Source organism: Mchenga conophoros, linkage group LG4 (genome assembly GCF_057382185.1).
Source record: "Mchenga conophoros isolate Kocher_MC1m ecotype Shallow Benthic linkage group LG4, M_conophoros_male_GT1.1, whole genome shotgun sequence".
NCBI classification, from domain to species: domain Eukaryota; kingdom Metazoa; phylum Chordata; class Actinopteri; order Cichliformes; family Cichlidae; genus Mchenga; species Mchenga conophoros.
The window spans coordinates 11,777,356-11,790,837 of record NC_140529.1 but is presented as its reverse complement, the minus strand read 5'-3'; the positions used below and the strand labels follow the sequence as shown (position 1 = coordinate 11,790,837).

Sequence of the window (13,482 nt, the reverse complement as noted above, 5' to 3'; positions counted from 1 at the left end):
TTTTTAAAATCTGTGGAATTCCTTGACCCCTCTTTCCTCTGATGTTCCGGTCAAGTTTGTGTCCTTTACGTGAATGCACAAAGGACAGAACAGTAAAAGGGGAAAAGAAGAGAAACCAAGAATGGATGGAGGGAGTTAGATAAAGGAAGAGATGGATGGATGGAGGGAGAGAGGGAAGGGGAGGGATGGAGAGGCAAAACAAGCTTTGAATACAAATGAGCTGACACACAATGCATGCCCTCCCTTCCTCTCTCTCCTTCTCTCTCTCTCTCTCCCCCTCTCTCATGCTCTAGATCACTGTCTCTCTCTCACACACACTCTTACTTCCTCGAACACATGTGCTTGCACTCTCTCCCTGTCCTCTGTGTCTCCTCATCCGATCAGCGGAGCACAGGAGGTGATTTCTGCCACTTGATTTATTAGTCATCGCTGGTTGTTGGAACAAGCTAATTAAAAGGAGCGTGAGCGTGTGTGTGTGTTTGTGTGTGTGTGCATGTGTATTTGTGTGTGAGATTTAGAGACTGACGCTGCTGCTGCTGCTTCTTCTGCTGCTGTTGCTGCCGTCCCCTTCATCAGCTCTCTCACGCTTTGCTGTGGAGCAGGCGAGAGGAGAGGAGAGAGAAGAGGAAGAAGAGGAAGAGAAGGAGGAGAAAGAGAGAAGGGGCAGACACCTGGGTGGAAGGACATTTTCACACCACTTCCCCTCATCATCTCTTCTGACATGGCCACTGCTTAGGAATCTGGTGCCGTGGCAACCGTCAGATCCAAGGTAAGGAGGGAGGGGGAGTGGTGAATGAAGAGGCAGACGGGGAGGCTTTCCTCTCCTCGCTCCCATGCCGGGATGATTTGAACAGCATGCCTGCCCGGGATGCTGTAACGGAGCAGCCGCTGTTGGATTTTCTGCACCCTAACCGGTCAAAGACCCGCTGTTACGTGCTTCTTCTAAGAGTCGTGTGAATGTGGGGGGAGTGTCTCTCGGTGGTATTCCCCAAACAGAAGCCCTAATTATTGAGCACCGGGCAAATCCTATTATGGTTTTACTCTCACCCTTTTACTTTGTTCTTTTAATAGTATAAGGGATTGCCCCTTAGTCAAAGGAGTGGGATGTTTGCTGTTTGTTTGTGACTCAACTCAGGTGTCAGGATAGGTGCATTGTTCACACATAGCCTCTATGTGTGGAAGAAGCGTGCTGAGTAGGACTGTGCATGCAATCTGAACTGCAAGTGAGTGGTTTGACAATTGCAGGACAAAAAATAAATAAATCTCAACACACTGAACACACACAAAAGCGAGCTGAGGTATTCGACAGTTTGCTCTGATCGCATGTTCTGGCACCTGACTCCATGCAAATGGTCCAAAACAGTGTCCAAAATACAGAGTAATACTCTGCTGACAAAGTCTTGGATATTTCGTTTGCAGCTCGTGTATATCTTTGGCTGTGGTGCAGACATGAAATAGAGGAACGGGTGACTGACAGTTGGTATTTTAACGCTGCATTGCTGCTGCACATCCTCTCATGTTACCGCTGCACAAATGTGGATTTTTGCATAAAAAGACATGCAAGAGCATGCTTTGGTAAAGCAGGAGTGAGCATGATCCAGATTGTTTTACCCAATTAGCTTTTGTGTGTGTGTGTAATAGAGAGAGAGGTTGTGTCTAAGTGTGTGCTTACATGCACAGGGATGTCCTGGGGCAGGGTGGTGGACTGCAGAGGCAAAAGAGAGGACATATGGCTGCCTGGGTCTCTACTCTTTGACGGGAGTCCTCAGAGCAGCAGACGATTCAAATGTCCTGCTCCCCCTGAAGTGCAGGCGTGTGTGTGTGCTTGCTAGTGTTAATTCAACTTTCCCCTCTGCTGCTCCCTTTGCTTCTCTCATCTCCACCATTTTGATTTCAGTTCTCTCATGTTTTATATTCCGATGGGTGTATTGCTGGTGTGTGTGGCTATGCAACAAAGTCTCTTTGTCTCTGGTCTGTTTTGGGAGTTTCTCACCATCATTGTGTCTGCTGACAGGTTGATTTCATTTTCTCTAATTGATAGATGGACTATTCGATTAGGCCCCTTTTCACATGGACCTTTTAAACAACCAGCTGGACCGCTTCTCACTTTCATGCACTCACTCTGCTATACAGAAACAGATTTTAACCAGCATTTCTAAATGACTGCCACAGGCTCACTTTTTCAAGAACGTAAGTAATTGCAGTTCGAGGTGGATCAGTTATGTATGACCTGCTGATTGCAGTTATCTAAGAACTAAGAAGTCATTGACACTTTTTTTCCCTCCAAAACTGCATCAGGGTATAAGATCTTCTTTTCCTCTCTCTCCAAACAAATCTCAATATAAAGGGCTCCACTTTGCTGGAGAAAAAGGATATAAATTGCAGTATATCCTGTTTATCTGTTGCCAGGTTCAGACTGCACAATACCAGCCCAATTTTGGTCAATTCAAGTTACGCAGGACATCAGTTCAAGAACTGTAAAATTGAGTAGACAGCCTGCATCATAAATTGCCAAGTCCTACCCACTGGTATCTTTTAAGGGGTCAAGCATGATTGCTTGGGGAGCAAAAGACGATTTTATGTCTCTATAATGCTCTAATCTGACTTGGTGATTATCATGACAATAATATTGTGTAGTCTGAGCCCAGTATACTACAACATGCCAGCATTTCTTTGTAATTATACCTTCAAAATGCCAGTGGTGGTAATGTTACTATGCTGCTGTCTCCAGCTTTTTTATTTCAAGTAGTGCTGACCAAGTTCTGACCACAAGGCATCTCCAGTCGCTACATAATTGCATGAAATCTTCACAGAATCATTTGTATCTCTGTTAGTCTGTCAAATGCACATTACATTTATTAATCCAGAATCACCCTTTGGGCCACTGATTCAAAAAATTCTTAAATACGTGTTCTGACTCAACTTTTTCCCATTTCATCAAAGGATACACTCGAGTTTATATCACTTCCCTGCTTTCAGTTAACACACTGCATGGACTGTGAGGATCAAACTTCTGCTTGCAATCATCAAAATCATCAAAATCTTTTGGTCTCCCAAAGGGAAATATCCACCTCTTAGCCTGACCGATCAAGAGACTGCATAATCTTAATGCACACAGAGCTCTTTCAAGGTGGTGGAGTGCTCCCCTTCACAGGCCCCTGAAGCAGACACTGGTGTAGTGCGGATCCGAATGGTCCCAAGCCTTATCAAATCAAGCTATTGGTATCGGTTCCAATAAAGCCTGAAGCCAGAGCTCTGTAATAGAGATGGCACGATACCACTTTTTTATGTCCGATACCGATATCATAAATTTGGATATCTGCCGATACCGATATGAATCCAATATAGTGTTTTTTAATCAACAAAACTGTTTTTTTTAAATATCTTGCTGCATTTTGTATAAGTTCATACTCAAGTTTAAAACAACAACTACACTAAAGCTATTCTGTTATACCTGTATGTAAAAAAAAAATTTCATAGTTCAGCAATACTGATCAATCTAATAAACTTAAACCTACACCATCCTCCCTATTCTGGTATTTTAAAGAGTACTTAGCGTAAATATTAAGCAACCTAACTAATAGGATTCCAACTCCCAGCAACCACAAAAATAAATAAATAAAAAATAGGGAACCACCCCTCACGCTCCACCTCGTGATGCTTAATCGACGTAATCAACCTTAATTTGATGCAGTGTGGAAAAAAATGCACAGAAATCAATTATTTTTCAATATATTAAAATATTAAATAGATTCAACATCTTTCTTCAACAAAATTGCAGACTGCACAGATGGTACATTCCCAAAGGAAAAAGTACTATAGCTTACTAGGGTATATTAGACTTACTATATACAGTAATTGACTTCTATTCATTTTACATCAAATTAAAACTTTGGGTGTCAGATAATTATTTATTAAAAGCTAGACATTTTAAATGAGAATAAGAAAGAAAAGTATGTCTTTGTGCCCCCTTTTCCCTGTTAATGCCCTATCGGCCCCCCTGGCTAAACTTTGCTAGATCCGCCCCTGCACAGTTACCAGCGTGAGCTACATAGAAAAAGATCCTGGTGTAGAAAGTAATATTAAATAAATTCTAACAACAGCTTATCAAGCTTAAATGTGCTGCTGTTGTTTATCCGCTGGTTTCCTCTTTCTGGTGCAAAGTGGGCCAGAAACAAACAAGAGAGACGGACTCGCGACAGAAAAGCCGATCTGATCATTAAGCAGTTTCATGATTGAAGTAGCAGCAAGAAGAGGCAGTCGCTCCATATATCGTTTGTTAAGCTTAACGCAGGAATGCTTTACAAACATTCAGAGATGGACTTACACACTTGCTTTACTTCTCTCGGCGATAACTTTGTCGGAGATGAAATGCCGGGTTGCTAGCGAAGGTCCGGCATGCCACAGCCACTCTATCACGTGATGCATACTGCTCCGACGTGCTAACGTTCTGAGGCGAGTTACGGTGTGTTGCAAGTTTTGTGAGGTGCTTTCGTGATATTTAATGGATCGGATTACATTTTTTATTTTTCTCCGATATCCGATCCAGTAATTTAGGTCAGTATCAGACCGATACCGATATGTAATATCGGATCGGTCCATCTCTACTCTGTAAGCTGAGGCAGTTAAAGAATTGAGAACAAGGAGGGTGGGGCACGTAAACGAGAATGAACAGTTTGCAGAACTGGGGGGCAGGCACGTGCAGAGGGGGGGGGGGGGGCTAGAGGGGCTTGAGCACCCGCCCCTTTCCTGATGGGTGCCCAAAGTGCCCTTTTGTTGAGGCAACTTTTTTTTTTTTAATTATTATTATTATTATTTTTAATGTGTGTGTGTGTGCGTGCGGAGTCCTGTCTGTGCCCCTCAACAATAATATTTAACTATTAATCACAGTTTTGCTAAATAAAAGGATCTGGCTTGCATCAGTCACATGATCACATTTAACCAATGATCGCCCTTGACGGCAGAACGCGCTGGTTACGAGCCGGGAACGAGCTCACAAAGAGCACGCGCATTTTTAGCGGTCCGGAGCTGTAGGAGAAACACAAGTTAACTCAGAGTCACAGACTGATGCTACAAAACCAGTAAGTAGGTGTACAGCGTACACTGTAGTGTATAGCACACAGGAGTATTAGCTTATTACGTACACGTTGGTAAGCTGTCTTGTTGCAGCTGACGAACTGAAACAAGGGGTTATATTTCACTAAAAACGATCTAATATGCATGTCCACATAATTATGCATTATTATAATATTTTAAAAAACACACGCTGTATTTTAAAGAACATACATTAAGAAGCAGATTATATTAGATTTATATTTTAAATAAGACAAAATTTGGATGTTACAGCAGTAACATTATTGTATCTCTACAGTTTAAAAATGTAATAAGCTTTGCCCTGCACAGAGTGGATAGTGAAACAAATGGAATCATCATAATGACATTATTTCATATTTATTACTTCCCCCTCCTCATTGCTTTATTATTGTAGCTCTAGTAATAAATAATAATGTAAGGATTCTGGATCAGCACCGTGATGCCCATAGTATATACAGTATTCTGAAGAAGGTCTAAAATGTCACTGTGTGTGCGTGCATGTGTGTGTTTTATTTAGATGGATTTTTAAAAAAAAATATTACTCATGATATAACATTGTCCAGACATGGCTGGTAAGGACATGAGGAGGAAACAGTAGGAGCTGTGTGAGGCTACTAAAGGCAGGGCTATAACATTTTTCTGTCATCATTTAGATTAAGTGCAAGAGTTGTTAGGTGTGGATAATTAGATTATAGTTTATTGCAATAGCAAGTTGTGCCTTGTTCTCAGATGGACAGCAAGTGGAGAGTGATATATGAAATGATGGGATGGAAGGAAGAAGAGAAGCAAAGAGTGATTCACAGGCAGAGCCTAAATTATTTCTCACAGTTTTTTGTTGCCTTATGGTTCCAAGCCCTGTCACCAATCTTTGCATTTTGTTATTATCTCATGATACTTGTTTAATCAGCTACCATCTCTCCTATGGACTTTTTAATGTCTACAGTCTCAGCACAGCCCTGCCCTCCAGCACTATCAGCAGCAGGAGCAGCAACCCCTCAACAGCAACATTGTACTGTGGCTGTAGCTCAGGTGGCAGAGCAGGTCAGCCACTAATCAGAAGGTCGGTGGTTCGATCCCAGGCTGCCTCCTGGCTGCATGCCAAATAGCCTTGGGCAAGATACTAACCCCGTGTTTGCCTACTGGTGGTGGTCAGAGGGCCCGGTGGCGCCAGTGTCCGGCAGCCTCGCCTCTGTCAGTGCGCCCCAGGATGGCTGTGGCTACAATGTAGCTGTCATCGCCTGTGTGTGAATGACTGAATGTATTGTAAAGCGCTTTGGGGTCCTTAAGGACTAGAAAAGCGCTATCCAAATGCAGGCCATTTACCATGTACCCATCAGGTAAAACATCGGCGACGTTTGCTTTGCCTTGTTGCCCATATTAGATTCTTGATGAATGTGTGTTGTTGTTATTCAGCCTGCTTCAATGTGCCCCTTTTTAACTTTGAGCACCCGCCCCTTTAAACCTCTCTGCACGGCCCTGCTGGGGGGAACCTATATAGATGGCAAAAGGAAGGAGCGTGTTTGGAGGCGTGGTCCCGCTCCTAAAATTCAGATACATAATCTCCAATTAATGATGTAAATACAGATCTATCCAGGGCCTCCCCCTCTTTTACCCTGTGACAGCTGGGATAAGCTTCAGCCTGACTGGATACTGAATTGAATAAGCGGTTGAGAAAACGGATGGATGGATAATGTGAATATAGTAAGTCATTAGCTTTGCATGGCTTGGGATGATCTGATACATTTTACATACATTCATACATTCTAATTAATGTTGCTGCACTATTTTTTTGTGTCAGAATATCTAAAGCTGTGAGATTTATGCAAAAAGGCTGCAGATTCTTCGAATAACCTGCACAGCACTGATTAATGCTCTTGACCTGATGCAAGGACAGTAAGACTAAAAAGATCCATGTCAGCCTCTGGCTCTGTTTTTGTGCTGCATGCTGAGCAGCGGACAGATTTTCCCATACTAATTAGGCTGCAAACCTGCCACCCAAATCAGCACTTGGAGAACACTTCTGAGAAAAAATATAATAGCGATATCAAATGGGATGGCTCAGAAGTTTGCTTATACCCCAAAGGAACGTGACAGGTTTTATTATTCCCGTTCTTGATGTCCCACTTATTAGATATTAATCATTAAAAGCTTCTCCGCCTCGTCATTGGCCACCTGAGTAGTTTCTCCCAGGACTACATCTACAGGAAATCTGCTACCGCCAACTCACTTTTCCACCCGGTGGCCAAACTGTAGGAGAGAGTCTCATTGTGCTGCCTCCCACCACGGAAATGAAACACAAAGTAACACTTCCCATCAGCCTCCAGAGGAGAAGTAACAGGAACGATTCTTCCCTCTATTTCTGTTTCTCTCTCTTCTCCTCCTCACTGCTGGTTTCCATTACCTGGGGCTTCTGCTTGTTCACCCTGACAGTTACTTTTTTTTGGACAAGTATCACATACCCACAGCTGTACAGACACACACAACCAAACAACCAACCGTCTCTAAAAGCAGTCTTGGTTGGCACATTGCGTTGTTCTGGGGGCTGCTAAGAGCTTGGCTTCATGCCTTATTCATCCCTCAGGCCTATTCTTTCCACCAGTGCAGAAGAATTTAGGAGGAGGAAAGCTGTCCGGCACCTAACACACTACTCACCAACAGGATAGAGGTCAATCTGATAACTTCTGGGCAAAAAAACAAAACAAAGAAGAAAATCTTTTATTTCTTACTGCTTGTCTTCTCTCATCTACTGTCTGTGTATTTTATGTGTGTTTAAAGTGAACTTGACAACAGGAAATTTCAGGGTCTATATCAAGCCTGTGACATTTTTAGAAACGATAATGTCATAAAACCAGAAAGACAACACTAACTGTAGCTGAGCACTCCTACTCACTTTGGATGTGACAACAGAAATCAGACTGTACATGCTGCTGGCACGTACAATCTCACAATCCTTGTCTTTTTGTGTTTTTTACACAAAGATTTTTCCCTTCTGTCCTCATTTTTCTTGAAATGTGTGTCACTGTATTTTCCCTAATAAAGACACAGATAGATTGTAGATTGTGGGATATGTTACAGTGACACTGGGGAAAACTGGTTTCAGACAATGGCATGACTAAAATTATTGTGAATGTTTGCAGTGAACTTGCAATGTTGTTGGATTTGAATGGGTGTTAGGACATGGTCTGCTCATTCACAGTCAGGAGAAGGTGCTAAAACTGCAACAAGACAGAGTCAGTCTGTTTAATTCTCATTAAACAGAAATGAAAATATAGTCCAGCCAGAAGCTCATAGACCTGAAACAGAAATTCAGAAATTCCTCTGCAAAGAGTGAAGTAGTTGCTGCAGGACAACAATTTAACTGCAAGATGACATAGGTGCTCTGCAGCCTTGCGTTTATATGGGAATATAACAAAAATACAACCAATTTGCAGCTAGTGTAGTCAAGTTTCCTGTTGCAAAGAGAAAGATCAAATACTAGTTGCCCTCATTGCACAGGTTGACTCCGAAGAATTGCATAGTGTTGGCAATCTGTCTGTGGTTAGAAATTAGAAGGCAGTTATTTGCAAATGTTCCCAAATTGCAGTCAGTCTAAGCTGGCTATGATTGTGATTCTGTCCACTTGCAATCCAAAGTGGTTGCTCAACTACTTGCAGTTGATTGCTGAATGGAAAAAAAAACAACCAAAAAAGGAATAGTTCAACAATTGTGTAAAACCTCCTTACAACCCAGTGCTGGCAAAACCTACTATTCACACTATTCACAGCTCTATGATTTCTGCAGTCTCTACAAACAAAAGAAACACATCCAAATACACTATATGTTCTTCCCAGAAATTAAATTGTTTACACTCATTAAATCGCGATCTTGAATAAACTGTATTGTCTGGGTAATGTTGTCTGTCTCTACAACTAGCTTTGGTGGGCTGTTGTGGCTTTATGCCAATATTGTACCAGCTATGCATTTGAAACAGTATTTCTGGGATTTTATTACATAAAATTCCTGGGACATGTGTAGACCACTCTGTTGTGCAGTTAGTTCAATTAAATTTTATTTATATAGTTCCAGTTTATAACAGCAAAAATCTGCAGGTGATATAAATAGAAGACACTCAACAATATTAGATAGAAAACCCCAACGAGTGTTTAATGACAAAGGGAAGGAAGAAATCCCCTTAAACAGACAGAGACAGCAGAACCAGGCTAAGGGACGGGCAGTCCTCTCCCATGAGGGGAAAGAGATAAGGGGAAAAACACGAGGACAGAGAGATAAGGAACTCTTCTCAAAACTCTAGGAACCACAACTAAGCCTGAAGTGTGAGAGCCAAGTGCTCTATTAGAATAATAAGGTACTACAAGGTCTTTAAGATATGATTATTCAGGACGTGTGGAAAGATTTTACATTCAATCCTAAATTTAACAGGGAGCCAATGAAGATAATTTAACATGGGAGAAATATGATCTCTAACTTCTTAGACAAATGAGCAAAATCATCAAAAATGACCTATTCTGAGAAAATCTTTGTGTGTTTCTCACTCTTATATATATTAAATCTTTAGATTTTGTGCAAATAGTATGAATGAAATGTATGACAGCACGCTTTTCCCTTTTTAAATTCAGACTGCAATAATGCAAAATAATATTTACTCACAGTCAGTGGCAGAACGTCAGTAAAAGGAAGACAAATGAATACATTTATTTAAAAAATCGAATGTAAATGATGGCTCACAGCATGGCTGGTGAGCTCATTAGAGTAGGTGTACTAATGTTAGGGCTTTGGGTACAATCTGCTCTTAGAGTTTGCAACAAAATAACAATAGAAGCATATGAAATAACAGCAAAAAAAAGACATCAAAGAAAGCTTCAGATCTATCCAAAGCTCGTTTGTCCTGAATGGATTTTACTTAATCTTGCACTCTGGGCATGACCTCAGGGCTGGCAAGCACACTCATCTGACTTACTCTCTCTCTCTCTTTCAGGATAAGGTGGTAGAAAGTTGGGCCTGTTCAGGGGGATGTTCAAAGAAACAAAGAGAGGGATGGCCGTGGAGGAGAAGCCGGGCGTGAAGAGCAGCAGCTCCATCGTTCCCTGCTTTCTGTTTGTGGAGGTAAGCAGTATGGACATGCTGATGTATGGCTTGCAGTTTCTGCACTAATCCTGTGTTACACTAGGAAGGAAAACGGTTTTCAATAGAACTGATGAAATCACCAGAAAACTCCTCACCTCACTTTGCAGATCATGCAAAAAGCTTGACCAAATCTCCTGTTTCATGCTGACTCCAGGTTTATCTCTGAGATTGCCCATCGTGTTAGCGAGGAGAGACCTGAGAAGTGACTCACTATTTAACGCCCAGCTTTAAGCGCTTTCATCTCTTTACATCCCTACAGGCTCAGCCTCAGCGGTAACATTTTTTCAGGCTCTCAACAGTGGAGTTTGGGACAGCTCAGCAAATTGCTGACATTCTCACTTTGTGTCACGCGCTCTGCTCTGTTCCAGCACCAGGGGAAGTGGTGGCTTGGTAAAGTGGCTACAGTTGTTCTGTGGCATGCTGAGGTTTTTTCCAGAACATTTGTGAACTGCATGATTCATCGAGGTAGTTGTGGATGTCACAGCAGAGACATAGTGGATTTTCAGCTGATGTACTGCAGGATTTAGGTTTGGGCACACCAAAGGTCATTTTCTGTGGCAGGCTGAAAATTTTCAGAAAAACACGCTAACATGCATGGACACACACACCGCTACATCCCTTGTGGAAAGGGTGCTCTACATTGTTTGTGAGAACAGTCAGACAGATGACTCAGAGGGCTGTGGAAGTCCCAGAGCTTTCACCCATTTGAAACTGAGGTGGTGAAAAGCACAAACTGGTGAGGTAATCAGACGATCTGCAATCTAATTAGACAAAGCTAGTGGTCCTGAAGCTCATTGGCTTCAGCTAAGCCAACCATCAGCTTTTTAGGGAGCAGTCTTTGCAGTTAAAGCATTGTTCTGTTACAGATAAGAGAAGCTGTTTTCACCATTGCTTTCCAGGTGCAACCACAGCATCCTTTTGGATTTAAACATTAGGATTCTGTTTAGTGTTGACAATACATGTGCAGCGCACAGTGTATGTGCTGGATATAATTTGCACTTTATCTGCAGATGGGTCTCATTAAAGGAAACTTTGAACTAGGTGAAGTTTTTGAAATGAAATGCACCTCTCTAGAGGACACGGCAGAGTCGAAGAGTGAAGAAAACACAAAAACAGACATGAGACAAAACACAGTATGTGAGGTGAAAAAGACTGACAGTTGCTGTTTTTCCAAAAACAAGTTATGTCTTGTTTTGCCTGCTGATTTCTGTCAAAATTCATCCTTTCCTGCAGACATAACTCAGTCAGATCTAAACACACCCTTATGATGCACATTTTCAATTCAATGTGACAGTGTAATACAGTACTAGTACATCTCAGAAAATTAGAATAGCACAAAAGGGTTTGCTCCTTATAATTGAATTCAAAAATTAAACTTTATCACATTCTATACATGCACTGCATGTAAAGTGAAATATCACTTTATGTGTGAAATAAGTGAACTCATAATCCCAGTATGTTAGAATATTTCAGTATCTCATAAAATCAACCAAAAAAGGATTTGCAATGCAGAAATGTCCAATTTTTGAAATGCTTGTTCATCCATACACTCAATGGGTGTGTTAGAGATCTGTTGTTTTCCTTTCTTCAGCTGTTAGTGCATTCATTGTTTTATATGTGGATGCAAGAGTAAGAAATAAAGGGGGATCCTGGTGTCCTTTTGCTGCCCTTTATCTGAACAGCTCAGCAAATTTGCGCTGTGCACCTACTGTACCAAACTGTTTCAAAGGGGGACCTGAATAATGTAGTTACACTAGCCAACTCCTTCATCAGGCTACCAATGAAACACTGGTGTCTTTGGTTATAATACACTCTAAAAGCTCTCCATTAGGCCACTCCGCCATATGCCTCCCACACACTGGTGCTCAGCCCTCAGGTCTCAGTCAATTCCCTTACTAACTCTTCATCTATGTGTGTCTGTATGTGTATGATTGCACTGTGATAGAGAAGCCTGGCAAGTAATCGAGTTGAAAGAAAGGAGGCCAGCAGCTGTTACCTGTAGAGGCAGAGTAGTGAAAAAAAGGGTTTCTTTGGCATGGGAGAGAAGCTTAAGGCTTCTAAAGCTATTATTTTATATTTATATATATCAAATTAAGCAACGTTTAAACAATAGAATGATTTAAATCTTGTATGGCACAGCTGCAAAGTTATGAGCTATTAGCCAAATTCATTACTGCATTGAAAATTACAATACTGGTGGAGCACTAATGAGGGACAGCAAACGGATTGTTTGCTAAGTCCTGCCTCCATCTAAATTCTTGAACTGTTAATTCTGTATTTAAGAATAACTGGCTCCCCATTTATGGCAACTATTGGTAGCAGAATTAATCCACCGCTGTAAGCTAGCTAATTAAGCTAACACTGTAATATTAAACAGGACTCATTTTGACACACATGTGAAATACTATATTGTAGATGTGCACCATTTAACATAACTTGAAATATAATAAACTAATGAAGACAATTTAATCATGTGGTCTTTTCACTGTGTTAGTAATGATTGGTCACTGATGCAGGGAGCATAGTATAGCTAGCAGTCTTGGGGAAGCAATTTTGAATTGGTACTTTTCTATACTCCTAGTTACTTCACTCAGACATCCTGTGCTTAAGTAGAAGTACAGATACTAGTGTTAAAACATACTCCAGTAAAAGCTGAAGTACTGAGTTAACTTCTATTCGAGTAAAAGTGTCAAACGTGTCAAACCGAAAGTAATGAGCCTGTTTTAAAAATGAAAGTAGAAATATTTGTTTAAAAATGTAGGAAGTAAAAGTAAAAAGTTGTCAGAAAAATAAATACTCAAGTAAAGTACAGATGCCTGAAAATTCTAACTAAGTACAGTTCGTTACCTCCCACCTCTGTTAAACATACTGTTTTAGGCTACTAATACATGGCACCTGCTTTTTCTTTTAATTCTCTTTATTTTCGTCTTTCGATTGTTGATTCTCTATTTGTCTTCACAGTTTTCTTACTTTACTTGTAGCCAGTTGAGTTTGCCCAGATTTACTTTTCTGCCAGAATGAGAGCTGTTTGTTTGTCTTCTCCATGACTGAGCATGGGTAAAGAAAGAATCCAATTGAGTTTTGGGATGGATATGAATTTCTTTGTCTATAATTGCAAAACAGGGCACAGGCCTTGGAGGAGAATGTGTTTTCTAAAAATCCTTCTTGTTTTGTTAATTTTCCGTCTGTTTAATGTTTTAGAATTTTTCCCCTGGATTCACTGAGCTTCATTATGTCTAAAGCATATTGAAAAAGTACACAGAA

General features: G+C 41.0%; 1 protein-coding gene across 3 annotated transcripts in view; it reads left to right on the top strand.

The window, feature by feature from the left end:
• Positions 1 to 333: 333 nt before the first annotated feature.
• plppr2a (phospholipid phosphatase related 2a) overlaps positions 334 to 13,482 on the top strand; it is an 87,482-nt gene continuing 74,333 nt past the window's right edge. For all 3 annotated transcript variants that reach the window (XM_085270312.1, XM_085270315.1, XM_085270314.1), the window contains exons 1-2: positions 334 to 769; positions 10,070 to 10,197. In XM_085270312.1, coding sequence (XP_085126438.1) covers positions 10,105 to 10,197 — 93 coding nt within the window. In that variant the 5' untranslated portion in view covers positions 334 to 769; positions 10,070 to 10,104. The remainder of the gene's footprint in view (positions 770 to 10,069; positions 10,198 to 13,482) is intronic.